General features: G+C 41.2%; 1 protein-coding gene across 3 annotated transcripts in view; it reads left to right on the forward strand.

The window, feature by feature from the left end:
- The window catches only part of MTAP (methylthioadenosine phosphorylase), a 61,604-nt gene that overhangs the window by 19,286 nt on the left and 14,609 nt on the right, over positions 1–27,709 (forward strand). For 2 of the 3 annotated variants that reach the window (XM_032783237.2, XM_032783238.2), the window contains exons 3-4: positions 9,306–9,364; positions 14,099–14,266. In XM_032783237.2, the coding sequence (XP_032639128.1) occupies positions 9,306–9,364; positions 14,099–14,266 (227 nt within the window). The remainder of the gene's footprint in view (positions 1–9,305; positions 9,365–14,098; positions 14,267–27,709) is intronic. The other variant, XM_032783239.2, reaches the window with a different exon arrangement.

The following is a 27,709-nucleotide window of genomic DNA, read 5'->3' on the forward strand; positions in this document are numbered from 1 at the left end:
GTGGTACAGTAGTGTAGGGTAACACTGGTCTACAATTTTTGAGAAGTCGTCTGCTTCAGAAATAAATTGTGGTATTTATTATGTATTTTGATGTGCTGAATTCAAATATGACAATTGAAACAACTGGTTGGCTACTGTTTCTAAGATATTTAAGTTTTTACATTTTATGTCTATGTATATTGTGTAGATAGTAGAGTTTTAATCATAAATTGTAAACCTAGGTCTTTTCATGTGTTTATGGTTGCTTTACATGATAATATTTCACCTGTCCTGTTTATGTAACACTTTAAAAATCAGCAAAAGGGTTATATAAATAAAATTTATTATGAAACAAAAGGCAAAAAACTATTATGTACATAGTTTAGTCCTATTCAGTGTCTACTCGGCGCTTCTTGGCTTGTCTCTTGTATTCATTAAATGGAGCATCTCTTGTCACTGTCCAGCAATAGTCTGCAAGCATTGATGGGCTCCATTTGCCCTGATAGCGTTTCTCCATTGTTGCAATGTCCTGGTGAAATCGCTCGCCGTGCTCGTCGCTCACTGCTCCGCAGTTCGGTGGAAAAAAATCTAGATGAGAGTGCAAAAAATGTATCTTTAGTGACATGTTGCAACCAAGGCTTTTGTATGCCTTGAGGAGGTTTTCCACCAACAACCTGTAGTTGTCTGCCTTGTTGTTTCCGAGAAAATTTATTGCCACTAACTGGAAGGCTTTCCATGCCGTCTTTTCCTTGCCAAGCAGTGCATGGTCAAATGCATCATCTCGAAGAAGTTCACGAATCTGAGGACCAACAAAGACACCTTCCTTTATCTTAGCTTCACTTAACCTTGGAAATTTTCCACGGAGGTACTTGAAAGCTGCTTGTGTTTTGTCAATGGCCTTGACAAAGTTCTTCATCAGACCCAGCTTGATGTGTAAGGGTGGTAACAAAATCTTCCTTGATTCAACAAGTGGTGGATGCTGAACACTTTTCCTCCCAGGCTCCAATGACTGTCGGAGTGGCCAATCTTTCTTGATGTAGTGGGAATCTCTTGCACGACTATCCCATTCGCAGAGAAAACAGCAGGACTTTGTATATCCAGTCTGCAGACCAAGCAAGAGAGCAACGACCTTCAAATCGCCACAAAGCTGCCACTGATGTTGGTCATAGTTTATGCACCTCAAAAGTTGTTTCATGTTGTCATAGGTTTCCTTCATATGGACTGCATGACCAACTGGAATTGATGGCAAAACATTGCCATTATGCAGCAAAACAGCTTTAAGACTCGTCTTCGATGAATCAATGAACAGTCTCCACTCATCTGGATCGTGAACGATGTTGAGGGCTGCCATCACACCATCGATGTTGTTGCAGGCTACAAGATCACCTTCCATGAAGAAGAATGGGACAAGATCCTTTTGACGGTCACGGAACATGGAAACCCTAACATCACCTGCCAGGAGATTCCACTGCTGTAGTCTGGAGCCCAACAGCTAGACTAGAGCCAATGAACAATTTTAAGCATCATTTTCATTCTGTGACCCAGAATTAGTAAAGTTTGACTACATTTATTTCAGAAGCATTTTGGCTGTAGAGCAGTGATCAATTTCGTGGTCAGAGTAGATGGAAGAGGAGAAGGAAACTGCAGGTGACTTATCAACAGCAGAGGTTCCACAACCATGATTGGTGAGTTTGTTGGCAGTGGTACACTGTAACAGGGTGGTCTGTCCTCTTTAAGGGGTACTGGAACCTGGGGCCCGCCAACCCCTGTCCCAGTGCATGCGCTCCTTTAAGCAAACAGGTATTCAAGCAAGCAGCAGACTTGCTGAGTAATGGAGGCCAGATGTTGATCAGGTAGCTACCTCCTTAACATAAAACCCGGCTCTTAGGTGACTTTTAAGAAGGAGAGTGGAGACAGCTGAATTACAGGGGAGCACTGACTTAGGAAAGATGCGCTCTGGTATGGGACCCAGAACCAGGAGAGAAACTGGTGGATTGAGGAAGGCTGCCTGAATCACACAACAGCGCCAAGAAGGGTAGTTGTGGGGCCCCAGAATCAAGATGATGGAATATGTGAGTCCAAGGATCGTGGCAGGTTCTGTGGAATGAGACTGGAACCCAGATACTGGTGGGGCTGCGGAAACCTGCTTGAGTCATGGCACAACCCCATGAAGGAGGGCTGTGGAATCCCTTAACCAAGAGAAAGGAGTTGTGAGTCCAAGGACCAGGGCAAGAGGAGATCTGTGGGAAAGACTCTCCAGAGTGGCATTTGCAGAGCTCCCTGGCTCAGAGGCAACTGGAGGGAAACCAGGAATATGAAGCCTTAGAACAATGATGAATTGGTATGGAAACTGCCTGATGTTCAGGTAAAGTCCTATATTTCCAGCCAAGAGTCCCCCACCTTTCTAGCCCACCCCTCTGAGCTTCCTCTGCACTCTTTTTTTCCCCCACCCTGTGCCCTGTTGTATTACTGCAGATGGAATAAACAAGCTAAAGGTGTTAACATAACACAGTCACTATCTAACATTAAACAAGTTTCAGGGATTGGTATACAGACACTTCAGTCTGCTTAACACCATGGAAAACAGACTTACATTTTATTTTAACTTTTTATTAAAGATATAGAAAAGAAGGAAAACAGTTACTTTAAATTTCCAATGCTTTATTAAATAATGCTTTTATTTTAACATTTTTTGTTCTCTTTTCCTTTAATGGGAGATAATTTTAGAAGGAAAATCAGCTTATTTGACAAATATTAGATGGTATCAAAGAGGGTAATATTTGTCCTTTTTGGGAAAGAAAATCATAGAACTGGAAGGGACCTCAAGAGGTCATCTAGTCCAGTCCCCTGCACTCATGGCAGGACTAAGTATCAGCTAGACCAGTGGTCCCCAACCTTTTTCGTTTGGTGCCCGCCAGACGAAGGACCATGGCGGCGGACGAGCATCCGCTGAAATGCTACCGAAATTCAGTGGCAACGCCTCTGGATGACACTGCTTGTCGGTGGCAAGCAGCGTTATCCAGAGGTGTAGCCGCTGAATTTCGGCTTCATTCAGAGGCGTCACTGCCGAAATGCCATAGAATTTTGGCGGCATTTCGGCAGATGCTCGTCTGCCGGACAGTACGTGGGCATACTAAGACACCCCTGCAGGCGCGTGGGCACTGCATTGGGGACCCCTGAGCTAGACCATCCCTGACAGCTGTTTGTCTAACCTGCTCTTAAAAATCTCCTATGGTGGAGATTCCACAACGTTCTTAGGCAATTTATTCCAGTGTTTAACCAACCTAACAGGACATTTTTTCTAATGTCCAACCTAATCCTCCCTTGCTGCAATTTAAGCCCATTGTTTTATCCTCAGAGGTTAAAAATAACAATTGTTCTCCCTCCTCCTTGTAACAACCTTTTATGTGCTTGAAAACTGTTATCATGTCACTGCTCAGTCTTCTCTTTTCCAGACTAAATTAAATTAATTAAGATGGGCTGGTGCTGTTACTGCTGCTGTTAAAGTCTGATTCCATTTCACCCCAAGTGGTGGTTGGAATTCACTGGAGCCGGAGAGGTGGCAATATTATTTGGGTCCCTCTCTCTTTAGCTTGGTCTTGTTAGGACACCTTTCAGGATCTGGTTAACGAAGGCCCGGGGTCACAGAGAATGGTGGTTGTGGCAGCCATAATGGTGAAGTTTGCTTCAGTAGCGTCCCCACAATCTTTCTTTAAGGACCCAAAAAGGAAGTGATAAGTGAAGTAGCCCCTCCCTTCATTATTTTGTTCTCCAATCAGGCCTAATATCATATGTACTAATTTTGGTTCATTAATTTTTGGTTTTACATCTTCTGTTTGTATCAAGCATGATTTTAACATAGCCCTCGAATTATATTAATATGGCATTTTGTTTGTTTTGACTAAATATAGTCCCTCTGGTTCTCTTGCACTTGTTTATAACATTTATTATTAAAAACAACTTTACCTGCTTTCATCAACATTTGTTGTTATAGGTCAGTGGTTTTCAACCTGTGGTCCACGGATACCTGGGGGGGCCACAGACTATGTCTAAGACTTCCAAAGGTCTTTGCACCTGCATTTGAAATTTTTGGGGTGTCTGGAAATGAAAAAGATTGAAAACCACTGTTATAGGCTATTGTAACATCTTACACACTTTCATATACTTTTTCCAGTTGATCTTACAATTAGGGTAAATTTTGTAGGCCTAATTGTTACAGCAACCCTACCTGCCCTTTATTTCATACTCCCACCCTCTCCAAAACACTCCTTCATAAGAGTGGTCATACTGGGTCAGACCAAAGGTCCATCTATCCCAGTACCCTGTCTTCTGACGCTGACCAATGCCAGGTGACCCAGAGGGAATGATCAGAACAGGTAATCATCAAGTGATCCATTCTCTGTCGTTCATTCCTAGCTTCTGGCAAACAGAGGCTAGGGATACCATCCCTGCCCATCCTGGGTAATAGCCATTGATGAACCTATCCTCCATGAATTTATCTAGTTCTTTTGTGAACCCTGTTATAGTCTTGGCCTTCACAACATCCTCTGACAAAGAGTTCTACAGGTTGACTGTGCGTTATGTGAAAAAATACTTCCTTTTGTTTGTTTTAAACCTATTGCCTATGAATTTCATTTGGTGACCCTTAGCTCTTGTGTTTTGAGAAGGAGTAAATCTCACTTCCTTATTTATCTTCTCCACAGCAGTCATGATTTTATAGACCTCTGTCAAATCATATCCCCCCTTAGTCGCCTCTTTTCCAAGCTGAAAAGTCCCAGTCTTATTAATCTCTCCTCATATGGAAGCTGTTCCATACCCTTAATTATTTTTGTTTCCCTTTTCTGAACCTTTTCCAGTTCCAGTATATCTTTTTTTAGATGGGACGACCACCTGACCAGGATGGTGATAGTGACTGTGATACGCTTAGGGAGATTAGAGAGGCTATTAAAATAAAAAACCTAGTAATAATAGGAGATTTCAACTATCCCCATATTGTCTGGGTACATGTCACCGTAGAACGGGATGTAGAGAGAGAGCTTCTTGGCACCTTAATTGACTGCTTCTTGGAGTAGCTAGTCCTGGAACCCACCAGAGGAGAGGCAATTCTTGATTTAGTCCGAAGTGGAGCACGGGATCTGATCCAAGAGGTGAATATAGCTGGACCACTTGGTAATAGTGACCATAATATAATTAAATTCAACATCCCTGTGGTGAGAGAAACAGCACAGCAGCCCAACACTGTAGCATTTAATTTCAGGGAGACTACACAAGAATGAGGTAGTTAGTTAAACAGAAATTAAAAGGTACAGTGCAAAAAAGTGAAATCCTTGTAAGCTGCCTGGAAACATTTTAAAAACATCATAAATACTGCCACTGCCAGCCTTGAGCTCATGCTGGGGAGCTGGATTGGGGGCCGCTCCAGACGGCTACTGGAAGCAGAGGCATGTCCCCTCTTTGGCTCCTGTGCATAAGGGCAGCCAGGGGCTCCACGTTGCCCTGCCCCAAGCGCTGCCCATGCAGCTCCCGTTAGCTGGGAACCCATTGGCTAATGGGAGCTGCAGGGGCGGTGCCTGCAGATGGGGCAATGCGCAGCAGCACCGCCTGGTCAGCCAGAGGGGAGACATGCCACTGCTTCTGGGAGCTGCTTGAGGTATGCGCCAGCCGGAGCCTGAAGCCCTGAGTCACCTTGCTGCACCCCTGCCCCAGCCCTAGTCCCCCTTCCGCTTTCTGAACTGCTTGGTCCCAGCCCAGAGCACCCTTCTGTTTCCCAAACCCCTCATCCCCAGCTCCACCCCAGAGCCTGCACCTCCACCTCACTGCCCCAAACCCCACCACCCCTCCCCACTGTGAACTCATTTCTGGCCCCACCCTGGACCCCACACCCCCAGCCAGAGTGCTTCACCCCCTCCCACACCCCAACCCCAGTTTCATGAACATTCCTGGCCCACCATACAATTTCTATATCCAAATGTGTCCCTAGTGCCAAAAAGTTTGCCCACCCCTGCTACTGTTATATTCTTATTATTAGATCATGGAATTACTATCCATAGAGATTCATTTAAGTTTGGTTCATTTAAGATTTTTACTTTATTTGATTCTGTGCTATTTTTCACATATGCCGCTCCCCCACCAGCACAACCTATTCTGTCCTTCCTCTGTATTTTGTACCTGGTATTACTGTGTCCCATTGATTATCCTCATTCCATCAAGTTTCTGTGATGCCTATTATATCAGTATCCTCATTTAATACAAGGCACTCTAGTTCACCCATCTTATTTTTTAGCATTTGTATATAAGCACTTTAAAAACTTGTCACTTTTTAACTGTCTGCGATTACATGATGTAATTGAATGGGACTTTTTGTCATTTGACTGTTTCTCATCATATCCTACCTGTATTTTATCATCTTCCATCTTCTCTTCCTTTCCAGGACATAGAGAATCTCCATTAGTAGATCCTCCCCTAAGGAATGTCGCTGCCTAAACCACGTGCTCCTCTGTACCTGTTGGCTTTCCCCCAACCCTTAAAATTAAAAAAGTCATAGAGCAGTTTTTAAACTAAGAGCCAGCAATCTGGTTCCATTTTGGTTTAGGTGGAGCCCATCCTTACTGTATAGGCTCCTCCTTTCCCAAAAGTTTCCCCAGTTCCTAATACACCTCTACCCTGATATAACGTGACCAAAAAGAACACGAATTTGGATATAACACTGTAAAGCAGTGCTCTGGGGGGGCGGGAGCTGCGCACTCCGGCAGATCAAAGCAAATTCGATATAACGCTGTTTCACCTATAACGTGGTAAGATTTTTTGGCTCCCGTGGACAGCGTTATATTGGGGTCGAGGTGGAAATGTAAACCCCCTCCTGCCTACACCATCGTCTCATCCACGCATTGGGCCCCTGCAGTTCTGCCTGTCTAACTGACCCTGTGTGTGGAACTGGAAGCATTTAGGAGAATGCTACCATAGAGGTCCTGGACTTCAATCTCTTACCTCACAGCCTAAATCTGGCCCCCGTGAACTCTCTCTTTCCCTTCCCTATGTCACTGGTACCTACATGTACCATGGCCGCCAGCTCCTCCCCAGCACTACACATGAGTCTAGCTAGATGTCTCGAGAGATCCCCGATCTTTGCACTGGGCAGGCAAGTCACCAAGCGGATCTCCCAGTCATCGCAAATCCAGCTATCTATGTTTCTAATGATCAAATAGCCCATTACTAATGCCTGTCTCTTCCTAATGACTGGAGTTCTCTCCCCTGGAGAGCTATCCTCAGTGTGAAATGATACCACAACGTCATCTGGAAGGAGGGTTCCAACTATGGGATTGTTTTCATCTGCTCCATTTGGATGTTCTCCTTCCCTGAGACTTTCATCCTCCTCAACAGCACAGAGTCTGTCAGACCGATGGTGAGACTATTGTACTGTGTCCTGGAAAGTATCATCTAGGTACCTCTGTGTCTACCTTAGTTCCTCCAGTTCAGCCACTCTGATCTCCAAAAGCCCATACACGGTCTGTAAGGGCCAGGAGCTTCTCGTACCGAATGTACACTACACCACCTGCCCATAGGGCAGATAATCATACATGCTGCATTGGGTTCAATAAACTGGATAGCCCCCACTCTGTTGCTGGACTTGTGCCTGCACTATCTTTTTACTCCTAAAGCTCATTCCTTTGTCGTTGTTTTGTTTTTGTCAGGGGAGTATTTTTGGCTTTAAGTTTAAAGAATGTTAAGTGTAGCTAGTCCCGTCTCACACTCACTCCATCTCTAAACTCCCTCGCAAAACTCCTCTGTTAGCCGCTCATGTTCGCTAGCGCCTTTGGTCGCTTAGGAGTGGGCTTTTTAAAGCCCTGGTCTTCCTGAGTAACCCTGCCCCCTGGTTAAGGGTTGATGGGTGCTAAAGGGCTTAGGGATCAAAGCCTCGTTAAGAAGCTTTCAGCCTCAGCTCACGGTTCCCCAGACAAACAGACCACACAGTCAAGCAGCAAGTACACCACAAACACACATACTACAAACAACAAACTTGCCCCAGGGGTCATGTAAGCTCTCTTTCTTCACCTGGAGAACTCCCTCGCAAGTCACTCACTCCTATTAGCATCCCTTTATTTACACACATGCCACGCCCTGTCACACCCCTCCCTGCCTATTATTTTCTCTCTCCACCCCACCAGAGCCCCCACATCCACTCCAACCAGAATCCATACCCTTAGTCTAACCTCCTTAGACATGGGTAAGAAACTGTTTTCCTGTCTCATGATATTTTTGTGATTTAAAAAAAAAAATTCCTGTTCTGCATCAGGACAAAACTGAGATCTCTTGCAGTTTTTAACAAAAAACAGAACCCCAAAAATAACACAACAGAGAGAGATCCCTGACCTCAGAGTACACCATAGCCTGGTGGTCAGGGTACTTGCCTAAATCAGGCAGGCCAGAGACTTGAACCTGGGTCACTCATATCCTAGATGAGTGCCTTGACCACCATGCTATCGTTAGGTGGGTCTAGCTCTGCTTTTGACTGGAAGTGCCATTATGGGCCTGAGAAAGCCAACAGATTCCCACAGAATTTTGGTTTCAATGAATCTGCATTTTCCAACAAAGTATTTTAATGAAAAATTCCTGGCCAGCTTTAAACCTCATGTCCTGTAGCCCTTCCACGCAGGTCCCTTCTCTTCTTATTTTTCCCAGGCAGATCACCACCAGCCAGGTTCAAAACCTGTTTTACAATAAAACTGTAAATACTTAAGACTATTAAGACCTAAATATGATACTTCAAACATCTTTTCTTCTAAGAAGGTTGCATATGAACCAGTAAAATTTTGGAGCCACTGATCTACAGTATTTCAACACTGCGTGAATAGTCAGTTTTTGCAAAACTCTCTCTAATAGTGCAGTAAGAAAAGAAAGTATTATGTATAATTTTACCTGTATATCTTCTGAAATTGAAGGCTGAAAGGGACCTTACTGATTCATCTAGTCCAACTGCCTGTGCTGTCACAGGGTTAAGTATACCTAGACCATCCCTGATAGATGTTTGTCTAACCTGTTCTTATGTAACATGTTTGAACAGCAGTGTGAAATATGTGGTTGAACTTCAAATGTTGGTGATGGTATTAATACACTGAAACCATGTGATTGCAAAACATGTCCTTCCAGTTCTAGATTTTAGTAATTTGTCACATTAAATTGCAGTTGTTTGAGTTGAAGAAAATGAGAAGCTCCAGCAGTAAACTTTTATTTCTTTTCATAGTGATATTGATCATGCATAAATATCAATAAATGCTTCTGATCTCGCTGGCATGTTGTGACTGTTTCTTGTTTGTTTGTTTTTGCAGCCATCAGATGCTTTGATATTGGGAAAGATAAAAAATGTTGACTGTGTGCTTCTAGCAAGGTAAAGAGCTCTTCAAAGGATGTTTGTGTTACTCATATCTTAAATAAAGTGGTTTGTCTTAGACTTTTCCTTTTTCTGTCTGTGTCAGGTGGACTAACTGCTTCTTATGACTAACAGATTTAGATCTAATCCTGCAAATAGCAAAACTGCCATTGACTTCAGCTGGGAGAAGAATGGGGATCATAAAGCTGGTCTCTATGTGATATAGTTTTGTCCTTTATAGAGCAGTTCAGGCATCTGGAACTCTTGTAAAACACTATCCATTCACAAACCCTAGCTCAATTTCAGCCTCCACTGGTTCAACAGAACTTTGTCATAGTCCTATTATATACTAGAACATTATGTAGGTGGTACGCTGTTCTGATTCAACTAGTCCTTCTAGGCATAAGAGATAGGAAGAGCTGGGATGTGTATGCGTGTGCTGAAACTTTAGTGATAGAGAGAGAGAATATACGTCTTTGAGACCTCCAAGAGATTCTCCAGCAAATCTAGAGAAAATTGGATTTTGCATTCTGGATACAGCCAAGGTTTAATTTTTTGTGGGGCTGTCAAGCGATTAAACAAAATTAATCATAATTAATTGCACACTTTAAAAAAAATGTGTTGTTAATAATAGACTACCATTTATTTAAATACTTTGGGTGTTTTTTACATTTTCAAATATATTGATTTCAAATCTAACACACAATACAATGTGTACAGTGCTCACTTTATATTTATTTTTATTACAAATATTTGTACTGTAAAAAACAAATGAAATAGTATTTTTCAGTTTACCTAATACAAGTACTGTAATGCAATCTCTTTATCATGGAAGTTGAACTTACAAATATAGAATTGTGTACAGAAAATAACTGCATTAAAAAATAACACAGTGTAAAACTTTAGAGCCTACAAGTCCAATCAGTCCTGCTTCTTGTTCAGTCAATCGCTCAGACAAACATGTCTGTTTACATTTGTAGAAGATAATGCTGCCTGCTGCTTGTTTACAATGTCACCAAAAAGTGAGAACAGGCATTCACATGGCTTTGTTGTAGCCAGCATCACAGGATATTTATATGCCATGCACTAAAGATTCATATGTCCCTTGATGTTTCAACCATCATTCCAGAGGACATGCATCCGTGCTGATGACAGGTTCTGCTTGATAATGATCCAGAGCAGTGCGGACTGACGTGTTCACTTTCATCAGCTGACTTAGATGCCACCAGCAGAAGGTTGATTTTCATTTTTGGTGGTTTGGATTCTGTAGTTTCCGCAACAGAGTGTTGCCTTTTAAGACTTCTGAAAGCATGCTCCACACCTCATCCCTGTCAGATTTTGGAAGGCACTTCAGATTCTTAAACCTTGGGTCAAGTGCTGTAGCTATCTTTTGAAATTTCATATTGATATCTTCTTTGCATTTTGTCATATTTGCAGTGAAAGTGTTCTTAAAACGCACAACATGTGCTGGGTCATATCCGAGACACCTGTAACATGAAATATATGCAGAATGCAGGTAAAATAGAGCTGGAGACACACAATTCTCCCCCGAGGAGTTCAGCACAAATTTAATTAATGCATTATATTTTTAACTGGCATCATCAGCATGGAAGCATGTCCTCTGGAATGATGGCCAAAGCATGAAGGGACATATGAATCTTTAGTGCATCTGACATGTAAAAATCTTGCAACGCCAGCTACAACAATGCCATCCAAATGCCTGTTCTCACTTTTTGGTGACATTGTAATTAAGAAGAGGACAGCGTTATCTCCTGTAAATGTGTTTGTATTAACAATTGGCTGAACAAAAAGTAGGACTGAGTAGGCTCATAGGCTCTAAAGTTTTACATTATTTTGTTTTTGAGTACAGTTATATAACAAAAAAACTACATTTATGAGTTTCACGGATAAAGAGATTGCACTACAGTACTTGTGTGTGTTGAATTGAAAAATACTATTTCTTTTGTGTATCATTTTTACAGTGCAGATATTTGTAATAAAAAATGTAAAATGAGCAGTGTACACTTCGTATTCTGTGTTGTAATTGAAATTGATATCTGAAAATGTAAAAAAACATCCAAAATTTTTAATAAATTTCAATTGGTATTCTATTGTTTAACAGTGCGACTAATCACGCTATTAATTTTTTTAATTGTGATTAATTTTTTTGAGTTAATTGCGAGTTGCCATTAATCGACCGCCCTAATTTTTTTTTTAATTTAAAAAAGGAGGGGAGGCAAAAATCTCCCATATTTTCTTGTGCTGCTATCTTCTTTTCTGTTGTGGTCTTTTTCCCTAGTTAATTCACTGTCATGTGGGCAGTAATATGTCCCTTTTATGCACTCTATTGATATATTTTACAGTTTCTCTTAGAGGTAGGTAGGGTTTGGGTCCTGCTTGCCTCACTATGGTCTTGACGCCTCTCCTGAGGCTTACATAATAAAATGTAGGATTTTGGAGTGGTTGCCATCTTCATAGTACAGTATCTAGCTCTCTGCTAAGTAAAATCTTTTTTGTTTTTTTCCCTTCCATTCTATATAGAGAATTGAGTTATAATTTTTGAGGGTGGATATAGCACACCTGCTGATATGTCACTATTTGAGTATGGTGGGTAAATTCTGTGTTTGCCTGACTTTGTGATTTTATTTTCCTCTTTATCTTCTTCTGTCCAAGCTCTGTTGTGGCTGGATGCAATTGCTGAGTGTGGCTATCACATCTGGTTGGATATCTCCAATATTTGTTTCTTTGGGTGCTTTTTGTCTTCTGCTATTTTTCCATTGGCCTTTTTCCCTTTGGATTCTTTTCATGGCCTTAAATATCTAGTTTATTAAAGATGAGGTCATGGAATATTTTCCAGTAAAAAGAAAAAAGGTCCTATTATATAAACACAGAAAATTGAGAGACACTTGAATTAACAAAAAAAACCCAAAACAGTTAATTGGGTGGGGCAGTCACTGTAGTTCTTTCAGAGCTGAAGACTTTGAGGTTAACCATATTACTTACCACGGCCCTTCATGTAATTACTGATATCCTTCGTTATTTTGGTTAAAATAAGTTATATGCCATCCTGTGGTAAGTCTTGCATTATGTCTCAGGATTTTGCCATGCAAGTCCCATTTATATTAGTGGGCATCATGTGGCTACCTTCCAGATGTTACTTTGAAATATAATACTGTCAGACTGTTTGTATGACTAGTTTGGGGAGACTTGGGTCCTTTCCTTGCACTCATGTTTATGTAACTATTCTTTTTTCCTCTGCAAGCTATGCTTTACTGGGTTGTACTCCTTTCCCTATCCCCCACTCAACAAGAAAATTGTTGTCTGAGATACAGACATGCATACTGGAACTTATAGTGTGTCTAATCATGCTTCTCTGTATGTCTTTAAAACTATACACTAGAATTCCCAAGGACCAAGCAATAACAACAAACTCTTAGTAGCTGTATGCTGGGTGTATGCCATATTGTTTTTCTTCTGCCTTGTTAGACAATGAGTATCAAACACGACTGCTCTGTATACCTCAGTCAGTGTAGAACTTGATTGTCTGGACTGATGTGGACAGCAGCATTCAATATCCTTTTTAACATAGTGTATTTGACTGTCATGTGATGGTCTACAAATGGAGTTTACCACCATTCTGGAGAGGCTGAGAGCCATTTTAGACACTAGTTTATCAAACCCAGATGTAAGATTTTAGTGTAGACCTAGTCCCAGGGGCGGTGTTGTATCCTCTTCCAAAGAAAAAAGGAAAGATTGAATGTCATACATCTTCCCCACCATGATTTGAAAAGATGAGGAGTGGAGGAAATACCATGTTTGTGCTGTTTTTCGAGAGGGGTGGGGTATTAAAACTTCCTCTCCCCCCTTAAACTTTTTTATCTTACTACTACAGACTCTGTGAGAGCTGTGGATGGAAGGGTGAGCTGGATACTCTTCTGCCCATTTTATCATCAGACATTGCTGGTTTTATTCTGAGTGCAGAATCTTATCTTTACTACTTACTTCTATTTATAATAGTGAAGATGTAAGAGGTGAAAGAACCCAGCTTGACTTTCAGATCCCAGATGGTGGTTATAATGCTGACAGAAAAATAACCTTTATATTTATAAGATTAAGCACATCTGGTGTTGGAGAAGAATGAGAGCGAGAATACCACAGTATCACAGAGCCACTCTTCTGATAACAGCACTGGCACATCATACTGAAAGTAACAATGGGGGCAAAGTGAATGGAACCTACAGACAGAATTTTTGTGTGGCACCTTGTGCAAGTAAATCCTATAAATGGATTACAGTACATGGGAAGTTCAGTATTGTCAACCTCAAGTATTCAGAAATCATAAGATTTTTAAAAAATAATAAATTTTGGGTACTTTTTATGTACCTTCTGGGGTTTCTTACCATTAGGGTGCACTCAGGTCATATTTTCAAGCTTTTCTCTACAACCATAAAAGCTAGAGCTTTTATGGTTATAGAGAAATGCTTGAAAATATAGAAGCATGAAAAAGTGAAAGCTGAACTTCTCACATTCACATGACTCCAAGACCTGGTACTTCAAGAAAAACACCAAATATCCCAAGAGTCATGATAAAGTCCTCAGAGTTGACAACAGTGTAAGTTATGATACAGTTCCATTTGTAACTTTGTTAGGCAAATTAAATTCCCTAAACTCCTGGTTGGCTGCTTGTGGTTTGTTTTGTTTGTTTGTTTAATTTTATTTTATTCATCTCACATCCCACTTCTGTCCTTGCAGGCATGGGAGACATCATACTATTATGCCAACAAATGTCAACTTCCGTGCCAACATCTGGGCATTAAAAGAAGAGGGTTGTACTCATATCTTAGTAACTACCGCCTGTGGTTCATTAAGAGAAGAAATACAGCCTGGAGATGTTGTTATGATCGACCAGTTCATTGACAGGTAACATGATGTGTTTTGTAAAGCAGAGGCATCCAATCACATTTGCTTTTAACTTAGATTGTAAATTCGTTAGGGCAGGAAATGTCTGTCTGTTCTGTGTTTGTACTGCACCTGGCACAGTGTCCTGGTCCATGACTGGAGCTCCTGGATGCTATAACAGTCAATAAACATTTAAGGCTCACTGGCGTGACGTTGCAGTCTTCAGTATCAGAGCCAAACAGGGAAATTCTTATGAGATGGGGAAAGGCTTCATTTCCTGGAGGAAGTCATCTTGATGACTTCATTATTTGTATTATAGTAGCATCGACAGGCTCAACAAAACCACAGTGGTTGGTGCTGTATAAGCACCTGGTCAGAGGCAGCTCATGCCTCAAATATCTTACAGTCTAACAGATGAGAGAAAAAAGGTTGGAGAAAGTGAGGATTATTATGCCCATTTTACAGCTGGGGAACTGAGGCACAAAAATACAAAGTGAATTGACTGAGTGGAGATTAGGCACTTCACCAGGATTATTGCATTCAAATAGAAGCCCTTGCATAAAGAAGAGTTTTATTAAAGGCATTAAACAACCTGTGTTTTTGTTTCAAATGCTGTTGAAGTTTTGTCTTAGGTGGTATACTGTGTGCACTAGAAGAAATCCTGAAGCAATGCTTTCTTGGCTGTGTAAGTCTAGGTATGGACAAGGCCCCTTTGAGAATAAGAAAAAATAGGTTTGCTTAATCTGCACTGATCAGCAGTGAAGATCTAAATAACTAGAATTCATTGCCAAGGCTCAGTTCCTGTATCAGATGTGTGGGTTGCAGCAAACATGCATTCAAAAACACGAGCTGCTGTGTTCATGCACACAAAAGCAGTAGCTGTATAGGAATGGGAAGCACACACATGACATGAGAATCTGGCCCTTGTTGCTACCAGATAAAACCACAGCTCTATTCTTCCTCTCCTGGACTTTTAGAAGCATGAACCCAAACATAATATAATAATGAGTAGATTGTGCTTGGCAGTAGACTATTTTTTTTCCTTTTCTGACTCTTCTTAGTTTTTAACTACTCAGCTTGTAGAAATGAACATATGAGCAGCCTGTGACTTAAACTTCATTAATTTATTTTACTAGTTTCTCATGAATTATCAGATGAGAGGTGTCAGTTTGTGTGAAAGGAGACTTAAAATGTTTACCCTTCCGCTCTTGGCCTCTCTGTGCCCAACTATGTGACACTGGCTTTCAAGGTATGTGCCCAAAAATCGGGGACAACACAAAACTTATTTAAGGGGAGGAAATATGACATTTACAGTAATAAACAGGCTGCACTAGGACTGTGGGCTGCAAGGGTGACTTGTGCTCTGTTACGAGTTACGGCTTACTTAAAAGGCACTGTTATGAAACCTTTGTTTTCATTTAAAGCCTCCAACTTTGTGCTCCATTGCAACGTGTAAAACTAAAGTCTAGTGCCTGACTGAAGATCTGTCAGAGGGTGTAATTGTAGCTTGTGTACGCATACCCAAGAAAGCTTTGATCTAGTTAGCTTGAGTGCCGCTGTTGATGAAGCTGCGACATCACAGACTCCGGAGCGGGCTGTACAGGCCTGCCCAGAACCCGGGGTAATTCCTTGTGCTGCAGCCGGTGCTGCTGTGTCCTCACTGCTATTTTTAGCCATAGTAGCTAGATGAAAGCTAGCTCAGGCATGTCTACATGAGTTACAATCACACCCTGTGTGAATAATAGAGGATCTTCAAGACAGTGGTGAGGGTGTGGTTTTGATCATTGTGGGTGAATGTAGTCAAGTTTTATGCCAAGTGTTTTTATAAATGTATGGGAGAATTACACAGTTGGCATTTCAAGTGCCAGCCTACCCAGTGCTGAATGTATCTGTCATAAACAGATAGTTAAGGGTTAATGTCTCTTTTACCTGTAAAGGGTTAAGAAGCTTAGTAAACCTGGCTGACCCCTGACCAGAGGACCAATAGGGGTACAAGATACGTTCAGATCTTGGTGGAGGGAAGTCTTTGTGTTTTTTGTTTTGGGGGTTGTTTGCTCTTGGGACTAAGAGGGACCAGATGTCCATCCAGGCTCTCCAAATCTTTCTGAATCAGTCTTTCATGTTTCAAAATTGTAAGTAATAGCCAGGCAAGGCGGATTAGTCTTATTTTTGTTTTCTCAACTTGTAAATGTTTCTTTTTGTTTTGCTGGAAGGATTTTTACCTCTGTTTGCTGTAACTTTGAATCTAAGGCTGGGGGGGGGGTCCCTCTGGTCTATATGAATCTGAGTACCCTGTAAAGCATTTTCCATCCTGATTTTACAGAGATATTTTTTTTTTTCTTTCTTTAATTAAAAGCTTTCTTTTTAAGAACCTGATTGATTTTCCTTGTTTTAAGATCCAAGGGGATTGGATCTGAACTCACCAGGGATTGGTGGGGGGAAAAGAAGGGGGGATGGTTAATTCCTCCTTGTTTTAAGATCCAAGGAGTTTGGATCTGTGTGAAGCCTCTCAAGGCAACCCAGGGAGGGGAAAGTCTGGGGTGGGGGACAGGGAGTGTGCCAGACACTGAATTTCTGGCTGGTGGCAGCGTTACCAGATCTTAGCTAGTAATTAAGCTTAGAAGTGTTCATGCAGGTCCCCCACATTTGTACCCTAGAGTTCAAAGTGGGGGAAAAAACCTTGACAGTATCTACTACAAAGAGTACAAAGCACAAGCTATAGAGCTAAGCCGCAAGGAAATCAAGTGTTTGGAATAGTGTCTTTTTTTTAATCTAAAATAAAGAGTGGGTTTTCTCCCCCACCCGTAAAACTACCCAACTTTGCTACAAGGTGTTGAATGTTGAAGCAAACATAATTTGAGCAAAGAGTCCTGTGACACCTTATATGCATGTCATCCGACGAAGTGGGTATTCACCCACGAAAGCTCATGCTCCAATATGTCTGTTAGTCTATAAGGTGCCACAGGACTCTTCGCTGCTTTTACAGATCCAGACTAACACAGCTAACCCTCTGATACCTGACGACATAATTTGAGAGCATTTCCATACAGCCGTTCTTTATCACTTCTTTTCTTTCCTAGACCTCATTTGTAGGGTTTTTTTCTCATGCTGGATGCTCCATCATGTGTAAAAGGAGCAGTGTCACAGGCTGTAACAGATGAAGTTAACCCATCTCTGATTACCAGTCCTTGTCTCTATAACACCAGCATTATCTGTATTAGAAATGTGCCCAAATCACAATGTTCTGAACCCAAAATGTGCAGGTAAATGGATCCAAGGTTTTACTTTGGATATCTACATCTCTCCTAAGTGCATATTTGTTAAACATGCATACACTGACAACCAAGTTAGCAGATCTTATTGAAGCAGAAAAGTAAGCAACCAGGGCCATCGTTTTCAAATTCAGGTGCCTACATTTAGGCACCCATATCATATTTAGGCACCTAAATAAAAGAGGCCTGATTTTCAGAGGCACTGAGCATCCACGGCTCTTACTGACTTCTGTGGGTGTCGTTCACAAGCCTACACAGAAGAATCCGTAGTAATTGTGCATATGAATGTGAACTTGCTGTGCTAGTAGCTCTAGCAGAGAGTTAGTACTAAATTCTTTAAGAAAATCTTTAGCATTATTTTTTGGGGTAGCAGACTTGGCTTATCTCTAAAATAATTAAAGCAAAAGCAATAATGATTTCATCTTTATAAACTGTTTTTAACTTGACAGATGTCTGAGCTTTGTTAAATGATGAATTGGGAGAGAAACTAGGCCTATTTGAATTGTCTATAAAATTCTAAACGCTTTAAAGGTGGAAAGAATTTTGGCAAGTGTTTTTTTAGCGCTAGGCATCACTGGAGATAGACTGCCAGTTTTGTCCAGCTGCTTTGGTTGTGCTCAAGAATAAGGTCTCAAAATTCTGCTTTACTTGTGATTGAACAAGGATCTGTTGAGACAAACCCAGGGATTTTTTAATGTTATCTTCTTCAAGGACAATCTGGATCTGTAAATTTTGGTTGGCTGACACAAAAGAAAATATGATTGTCTCAATTTAACACATTTCCCCCCAATTCTCCCCTTTCCCCCACCCCACCCCCCAAAAAAAAAAGTAGAAAGACCATACACACAAAACAGTTGTTTTTTATGTTGTACAACAAGCTCCTCCTTCAGGGGTATGCAGCTTTAGGATTCTGTGTGATGACTTCTGGGTTGTGTAATTCTTACAAATGATGAGGCCAGAAATGATTCATTTTGGTCATCTCAAACTGTCATATATTCTGTATATGACTTATGCTACAGGAAAGGTATTTTAAGACTGTTTTATAGAGTTAAAGAGTTTTGAACCTTCGAGGGATATTTTGTATTCCTCTATCTCTTAAGCCGGGTGCCTTATTTACTATGACCCGCCTGTGCAAGGTTCACTGAGGTTTCTTTATTGGCTTTTTCTTCAAGCAGAGATTTGAGAGTGGGAGACGGGGCGAGAGAGAGAGACACACACACTCTTTGACATTTCTATTTTTGACATTTGATTCTTATTAGGCATTATTATTTTTAGTTTATATATATGCATATTATTTTCTGACAAGCAGCGCATTTGCTTAAAGAAATGTTGGATACTCGAGCCATTGTTTATAGTGATTCAGGGGTCAAAGGCTGTGTATTTTCACCATGTATCTGTTTTTGTCTCTGACTGCTTGGTCTCATTGACTCTGTTCAGTTAATTAGACACCAATAGAGGTGTGCTGATGAATGGATGAATTTTTATTCTTGATGCTGACTGAAAACACTTCTATGGTGTGTTTAGGAGCCACTAAAGTTCAGTTTGCTGCAGGATGCTGATTTTACTCTGATATCAGTGGGTAATGGCTATGAAATTATTGTTTATTTTTTTCAACAGCAAATGAGTAGTTTATGACATTTTGGGGTGCAATCCACACCAGTGAGGGACTGTGTCACCCTGTCCCTGCAACATTGGGTGCCTTATCATGCTTTGCTACTGTAGTTCGCACCTGGGCCGCTCACAAATAGTCTAACAGCATGCAGATCACACCCTGAGAGTCTGTGTATAGCCACAATCCTGGTCCAGCACGTCTGACTCCAGCAGCGTATTGGCAAACACATTTCAGTTATGATTTCGGCTTCTGTTCATAATTTTGAATATAATGTAGTTGCTTACATTTTACCATGATATTATTGACCATTGAATTATGAGTTTTCAAATGATATCTTACAAGGCATATTTTGTACAAATACTATTTACAGTAGGGTGTGAATACAGGAGTGTATTCCGCCACACGCACGAAACTCGAGCATCTGCAAAAGAAAAAAATCAGCAGAGATTTGAATTAAGATGGGTAGATGCACGAAAACTGCGGTAGATAGGAGCTGTGTAGGAAAAAAACTCTCTTGCAGAAGCAGAACAGTGGTGAGACTGTGCAGCAGAGGGACCAAGTGGAGAGCAGTACAGTCAAGTGATAGGAGCACAGGCAGGGAAATGGAGACAAAGGTCAAAGAAAGAGAGTGGAACAAATCCAGGGAGTGTTTTAAAAAAAAGAAGTGTTGCTAATAACATTTCTGGTTTCCCAGGAATCCTAATGAAGGTGTAGTGTGTACAGTGCTTTGCTTCCCAAACAGTTCCCTTCATTGTAGACTGCTTCCTTGATTAGCCATTCCAGCTTCTAACAAAAACAAAAACCTGAGACTATTTTGGCACATAGGGGGGTTAAAAACTGTGTATTTAATGCCAACATTTTGTAAACATACTGCATGTGTAACTTTTTGTTTGTGCTTTTCATCCTCTAGCAACTTAAGGATCGTCTGTGGGAAAGGTTGTTCTTTTAGCCTAGCTTCTGACAGTTTTACATTGCCTGTTAAGGCTGAATGCTTGCATGTCTAGGCTTGTTTTCTGCAGTGCCATTCATTTTAAATTGGAACCTCTTACCAAGTGCCTTTGTTTGTACAATGTACTGTTTCTTGGAAAACTGAAACCAGTGTGATTTTAAATATAGCGCATGTCTAAGTGACTGAGTCCGATAGGAGCCCTTTTTGAACAACTGTTTCCTGTATTTGCAGGTCATGCTGTAGCTCATTTATGTACATTTTGCTTAGAATGCAGTGTTGCCAACTCTTAAAAAAATCACATGACTTGTGATAAATTTGTATCACCTGCTCCTGCCTTTAGGCGATGTGGGAGCAGGTTGCTGCAGTCACTCACTCTCTGGGCTGGTCTATACTACGGGGGAAAATCGATCTTAGATACGCAACTTCAGCTGCATGAATAACGTAGCTGAAGTCAAAGTATCTAAGATCGAATTACTCACCGTCCTCACGGCGCGGGATCGATGTACGCAGCTCCCCCTGTCGATTCTGGAACTCCATTCGGGTTGGTGGAGTTCTGGAATTGATATAAGCGCGTTTGGGGATCAATATATCGCATCTAGATGAGACGCGATATATCGATCCCCAAGCAATCGATTGCTACCGTAGCCTCACTTGCAACAGCTCCCATTCCCCTGGCCTCTGCAGGTACCTGCTTCCCTGGGTGCACACTTCTCTCTTCTGCTGTCTCACCCCTTGCTGTTCCCTGGCCCCAGCAGAAAACTCCTACCCACTCCACTCCCCACCCTGCCCCAAGCCCTCCCTGTTCCCAGCTCCCTTGGAGACCTACTTCTTCAATCTTCACCTCCACATTTTGTCTGTCCCCTTTATTATTTACCCTTTCTGCCACTCCCTTCCTGCTCTTGTGTAGTAACCTTTTCCTGTCCTCCCACCTTCTTTCTTTCTTGTCCGTTTTCTCCCACTCTTACACATCTTCATTTCACAGTCACCTCTCCATTTTCCTCCTGTTAGTATTAGTCCTAACCCATCGGGCAACCCCACATCCCTAACTATCCCTCATTCTCTAGTCTTTTTAATTTTAGTCCCACCGCTTCCTCCCTCTTGAATGCCTGCCTAAAAAAAAAAAAAAAAAAGTGAATACCATCAAAACGTTCACCTAATGAGTCCAAGTAACCGTGTGATCTTACAATTGTAACTTGAGTGCTATTTCTCCTTTCCTCCCCCCTATTATTCAATGTTCTTACTTATTCTGTCGTGCCTAAAAGTGAGACAGTATTAACTCCTCAGGGTAGGCACTGTGTCTGTCTTGCTTTGTAAAGTGCCTACCAAACTTTAGGCACTGTATAAATAATAAATTAGCTTTCAGTTATTGATACAAATAACAGCACAGGGATTTTCTCATTTCCTCCTAGGCTTTTTGCTTTGCTTCTCTTTACAGGGTCCCACTATGACTACATGGGTAAAGACCTTTTGCTCAGACACATGATTGCAGAGACTCATGTACAATCATAATCTGGGTCTCAAAAGAGCAGAAAGCGTGTCTGACTTGGCCCCAGCAGCAGCAGTCCCTACCACCTCCCTGCCCCATCTTGTGGGGGGCACCACATGAGGCAGGAGCCCCCACCCTCCTAGAGTAGGAAAGAGAGAACACCAGACTGACATCTACCTAAGCATCCTCTGGACCTAGCACATGTTGCCAGCAGCCCACCTCCCCCCACCCCTGGATAACAGCCTTCTGCTGCTGCCAGTTAATATAGTTCATCCTGTAGCTCAAGGGGGTGGCTGTTAAACTGGACATATTCAAATTTTGTTTTTATCTTTGTTCATTTCCAGAAAAAAAAATTACATACAAAAAGACTGTGTGTAAAGAAAGTCAAACAGCCGAAAGCTAGGAAATGCTAAATTTGCTGTTGTCTGCACAACGTTAATTCAGGCCCCTTATTTAACTACATGATCACACACTATATTTCCTACAGGACCCCTGTTTTATGCAGTGCCCAGGCTGCATGTGCAAAAGGGGGGCAGAGTTAAGGTTGCATGGGCAACTGTAAATTTAGTATTTTCTTAACTTTTGAGTGCTTGGCTTTGCAACCTAAGTAACATTCTTTTAAAGTGCCTTTTTGTATGTAATTTTATAAATAAAGTGCCGGTTCTTTTAAAAATGTTTTTATTGCTTTTGATTATTTCTATGTGTGTGCAGCTGTAGAAACTAAAGATTTTTGGTTTATAAACGTAATGAAATAACTCCCTGATATTCTCCCTGCTTCTGTCCAAAAATCCCACCTGAGCCATAAACCACCTTGTAGGCAGTGACCACCACCCTCACCCTTTTAATAGACCTTGGCTTTGGCAGAAGTAAGTCTGGCAGAGTTCTTTTGAGGATGCAAGCTGTCGTTTGCGACAGTGTCAGTCACTGCACTGTGCAGGTTTCTGTCCCACCTGTTGCGGAGAGCTGTTAGTAAAAATGCGATGAGACTGCAACTTGCAGTCTGTTTGCACTGGAAAGCTCAGTGGTGAAGGTATGCAAAGCAAGCTTTTGAGAGGGGGTGTTACCACATTAAAAGGCTGCGACTGCATTCGTCAGTTTTGTTCCTCGAGCTTTCTGTATTACATGTACCACTGAAATTCACTACTGAGACTGTTACAAGGCAGGAGCTTCTTGACTGGGGTGGGGGTGGGGTTTCCTTAATGCCTCCAAAGACAGAACCGAGATGCCACAAAAAGGAAAAAAACGAGCACCAGGATTAGCTTTCATAATGAATTTTAGTTTTGCCACTTTGTTACTAGTAATGCTCTGTAGAGGAAGAAAGGGGAAAGTGAGGTGAACTTTATGGAACTGGGTGCACAGTAAAGTGGTTTTAGATTACTCAGATTTTGACTACTGGCATGGGCCTAGGGATATAATATAACACTACAAGAAAAATGTAAGTTTCCATACAAAATGAAAACATTTAGCAAAGGCTACTTCTTTCAGCCAGTCTGCGGATTTACAGTTTCACTTTGAAGAGTGGCTGTAAAAATAATATTGTCAGGCTCCATGTTTCTTGTGCCTCAGTGACTCCATATCAGATTCGCTCAGAGTACATTAACCCTGTGGTCAGCCTGCTGCTCTGCTTTAATCAAATGATAGAGCTGCGTAAAGGGGGAGACAGGCAGAGTGGCCCAGTAGGGCAAGTTTGCACCACCTCTTAGTCCATAGATGAGTGGGGCCTCTGCACCAGACCCACATAACACCCTGGAGGGCAAGCCAGGAAAGGAGGCCATGGATCCGTGATTACCTGAATTCTTCAGCCTTCCTACTCTGTGCAAGTGGAATGGAGGGCTGAAGTAGTGGTGGTGAGGGGTTTACACTGCTGTTCCCTTCCCTGGAGACAGTTTGAGAGAATGGATTTCGCCCCCATAAACCTCAGTTACTTGGGCCTTATATACACGTGAAGTGAATTTCACTCGTTTAATTTCAACCTTTTAATGCAGACTTGACCTAGACCTGAAAGTCAAATCTTGTTCTTTCTTGGTTCTTACATCGTCATAAGTTCAAAGATTCCACAACAGGAAAGTAGTTATTGACTATTTGTCTTATGATGGGGTAGAAACCAGAATATAGTCCAGCTCACTCTTACCATAGCTGCATTGGCTCTGCAGGAAAACCAGAACAAAAAATTAGAAAGCTAATTGGTAGATACAATTCTGGAGAAAAGAGAAACAGGGCACAGTTCTCTTGGGTAATGTGGTGCCACTGTTGCATAGCAGCTTTTTTTGCCGTAACTGTTTGTTGTTTGGTTACAGGTAATTTCAGACTGTCTGGCAAGATCTGCAGCCGTTACAACTAGTCATAACTTGAAATCCTGTTGTGCCTATAAATCTGTCCGTGCACCTTGTAGTATCACTCAAGCTGGAGAAAAGAGCATGCCAAAAATCAAATTAGCATAGTTATGAAACAGTCACAAGTGCTTTGGTAGTAATGCTGACTAGCAATTATTCGGATAATTCGTTTAATTCAACAAACGGCTTCTGCTAACTAACTGCATCTACATAACAAGGAAAATTATTCCTTTAGGATTCAATCTTAAAAAATAGGTGAATAGTCAGGCAGAGAAAAAGAAACAATAATATATATTTCACAAAGAGAGAGACACCTAAAGAGAACACAATTAAATGCTGTAATACAGGTAAGGGACCACTGATCGAAGTGTATGAGAGCCATAATGCTAAAAAGGCCAAATTGTGGCTTGGGTATCGGGACTGCAGAAGGAAGTAAGTAAGAGGCCATATGGCATTCCTATTCACCAGCTACCCATATCATCATAGGTAGCAGAGTAGGTGGGGAAGGAGGCTCTGTAGAGATACTTCTTTTCTTTTCCCACCCCCACCCCTTCCTCCTCCTGCCCTCTGCACAAGTAGGTGAGAGGAGGTGGGTAGCACCTTGGCTCTTCTTCCCCACCTCACCCTCCCCACACACAACCTTGTGACTGGCACATCAGACATTAAACCCAGCACAATTTATTCCTTCCTTGAAACAATGGGGAAACTGGGAGGGAGATTGTGACACACAGTGCGAAAACATGCTCAGAGTAGATACAGCCACGCTCTATCCCTGGGGTAACAGCTCCTACATGTTTGAATCTATATTGAAACTCTGTGGTAAGGTTTCTGTATAACCTTTGGCATATGAGCCACAACTAGGGGCAGAAATAGAGTTCATATATGCTAAGCAAGAAACTGTAGTCTGGGATTTGCTCAGGAACATTTCAAGTGAAAGTGACTGGCTAATAATGTCTAAACTAGTATCAAGCAGGAAGAGGATTACCTAGTTTTCCATTTCCTCCCATTCTAAATAATTCATTAGCAGACACTTGACATAGGGAAATCACAGATGAGTATGTGATCTTAAATTAGCTGGTTGCCCCCCTCCTTTATCCCATAAAGAGAAAATTATGTTACTGTTTTGACACATTTCATGTAGTGCATACAGTTTTGCTTATCAATTTAAATTGCTAACCTGTCCTGCTGTTGAATAGCTTCATATTGAAGAGAATAGTACTTCTTTTTAAACTTTAAAATGTTTTCTTCAAGCCTACTTTAGTATAAACCATGCCACTGGAATTTAATATTTAAAATATTTTTAGAAAAGTGTTTACTGGTAACTTAGAGGAGAAACTTTTATAAACAATGTTAATAATACAAAGTTTTCTGCACACATCATTGTTCATGCAAGTGTTTAAAGACAAGTAGAAAAACTAGAAACTGACTGTTCAAATATTGATTTCCCCTCTTAACATAAACCAGAACTCAAGTGACATCACCACTTAGTAAAATCCTGGTGCTAAAATATAAATGAAAAACTGATAAGAATCAATTGTATTACAGCTGAGCAAGCAATATGAGCCAAGTCTTGAAGCCCTTATTTAATTTTTTTAAAACCTTACTTGTGCAAAAGAAGTTTTGCTCAAATTACAATTGAGGAAGGACTTCAGACTGTGGCCCTCTATCTGCTACACAGGGGGAGTATTTATGAGTGATTTCCCACAGTTACCAGCAATTCTTCCCTTTAAACCAAAAAGCCTAGCCATCAAACTATGCAAAACAGACAATATACACAATAAACACTTATAACACTGGATGTGCCACTGAAAAAGAGGTGGCAAGGCACCGAGGGATTTATGAGGGAGGAGAAATCTTGTGTGAATCTATCATTCTCAATTAAATCTTTAGGCTTTGTAAGTGTTTGCAGAAAATCTTCCATATTGTTCACAAATATGGCTTTTGTTGTGCTTTCGTTCAAAAATGTTAACCATGCTGTGTGTGTGTGTGTGTGTATTATTTATTTATTTATTTATTTATTATTTTTAAAATAGGATTGGTGAAGCAGTGGAGAGTCAATACAATACGGTCGAAAATTATTCCTCTAACTCAGGAAAGCACTACAACATGTGGCTAAATATGTTCTCTATTTAGGAACATACACACTCAACTCTCCAGATATGCTTAAATCCCATCACTTCAGTGGAATTTAAGCACATGTTTAAAGTTGCAAGCACCCTTCCTGAATAGGGATTATTTCCTACATCTGATTTAAAAACCCAGTTAGGGAAACCCCCTTCTTTACAAACTTTAATTAGTATAGCATTATCAAAAATATTGTCCTTTTTCTCTTGCTCTCTTCCCATTTTCTTTTTACTTCCAGAAAGTGGAGAAATGTCACAAAAACAAAGCAAAACAAAACATACCCCTTCTTTCCCCCAACCCACAAAGACCCCAATCATGTAAATGTGCACATGCATAACTTTCAGTGTGGAATACTCCCATTGCCTTCAAAATAAGACATTTTATTAAATTTGAACTAGGTCCAGCAAGGAGAGATACCAACTCTCCATTCATCAGAAATTCCAGGAATGTTTCTACTTGTGATCACGTTGGCCTTGATCCTGCAAAAATGTCAGCATGGGCTTAGGTGTTTGCAGGATCAGGGCCATGATTATTTAAAAAAGAGTAGGCTAGAGGATTTCATAACAGAAATCAAACTTGTTTGCCCAGCTCTGGTTGTTTATAATGCAATAATATAGATTAAGTGCTTCCAGAATACAGATACAATCTCCACCTCTCTACTCCTGTGTCACAAGCATTTGACCAAATTAAAAAAAAAAACTTAGAATTTATTAGGCATGAAAAGTAAAAAAACATTGTGGTTTAATTATAAAAAGAGTTCTGTCTTCTGGGGGAAAATGTATAATATAAAAATATACTAGGCAAGCATAGAGGCAACAAATAGTAAAATGTTAGGTATGAGGGTCAGATTTAAATATTAAAAACTATCTTTTTGTATTATATCCCTTCCCCACACACACACACACTTTCTCTGTAATTTGACTTCATTTGTAATTTGTCCTATCTGGGTTCTTTGGGCAGGGACCTGCCTATTTTGCATGTATGTTAAGCATCTATTGCACCTTTTGTGCACTATGAGTTAGGTTAAGATTTTCTCTCGGTTACTTTTAGTAAAAGTCAGGGACAGGTCATGAGCAACAGACAAAAATTCACGGGAGCCTGTGACCTGTCTCTGACTGTTACTAAAAATAACCGTGGAGGAAGCCTGATAGCTGGAGCCCCATGCAGAGGAACTGGCAGCCCTAGCCCCACTGCCAGGGGGCGGGGGGCAGAGTCCTGGCCAAAGCCATGGGGCGGGGACAGCAACAGCTGCAGCCACGGGGGCAGGGGGGGACATATATTCCGGGCTCCAGCTGCTGCCATGGGTTAGGAGCGCACAGTCCCATCTGAAGCCAAAGAAGTCACAGAAGTCCAGTAGAGTCACAGAATCTGTGACTTCCATGACTAAATCTTACCCTTAACTGTGAGTCGGATTTTCAAAACTTACTAGGAGATTTGGACACAAATCCTATTGCAAGTGTCCTTCCCTCTTGTCGCTTCCTTTTACCTCTCTCTCCCTCCCCCATGTGTTTTGAAAGAGTACAGCTAAACCACTCAAAAGGCAGAGAGAATTAAAGATGTTGAAGAAAAATGGTCTTGTGTTTATGACACATGAGAGAGAGTTGAGGCACCTGAGTTCCATTCTTTGCTCTCCATTGATTCACTGTGTGAACATGGGACAGTCACTTTAGCTACCTGTGCCTCCATTT

This window comes from Chelonoidis abingdonii, chromosome 6, assembly GCF_003597395.2.
Source record: "Chelonoidis abingdonii isolate Lonesome George chromosome 6, CheloAbing_2.0, whole genome shotgun sequence".
Classification (NCBI taxonomy): domain Eukaryota; kingdom Metazoa; phylum Chordata; order Testudines; family Testudinidae; genus Chelonoidis; species Chelonoidis abingdonii.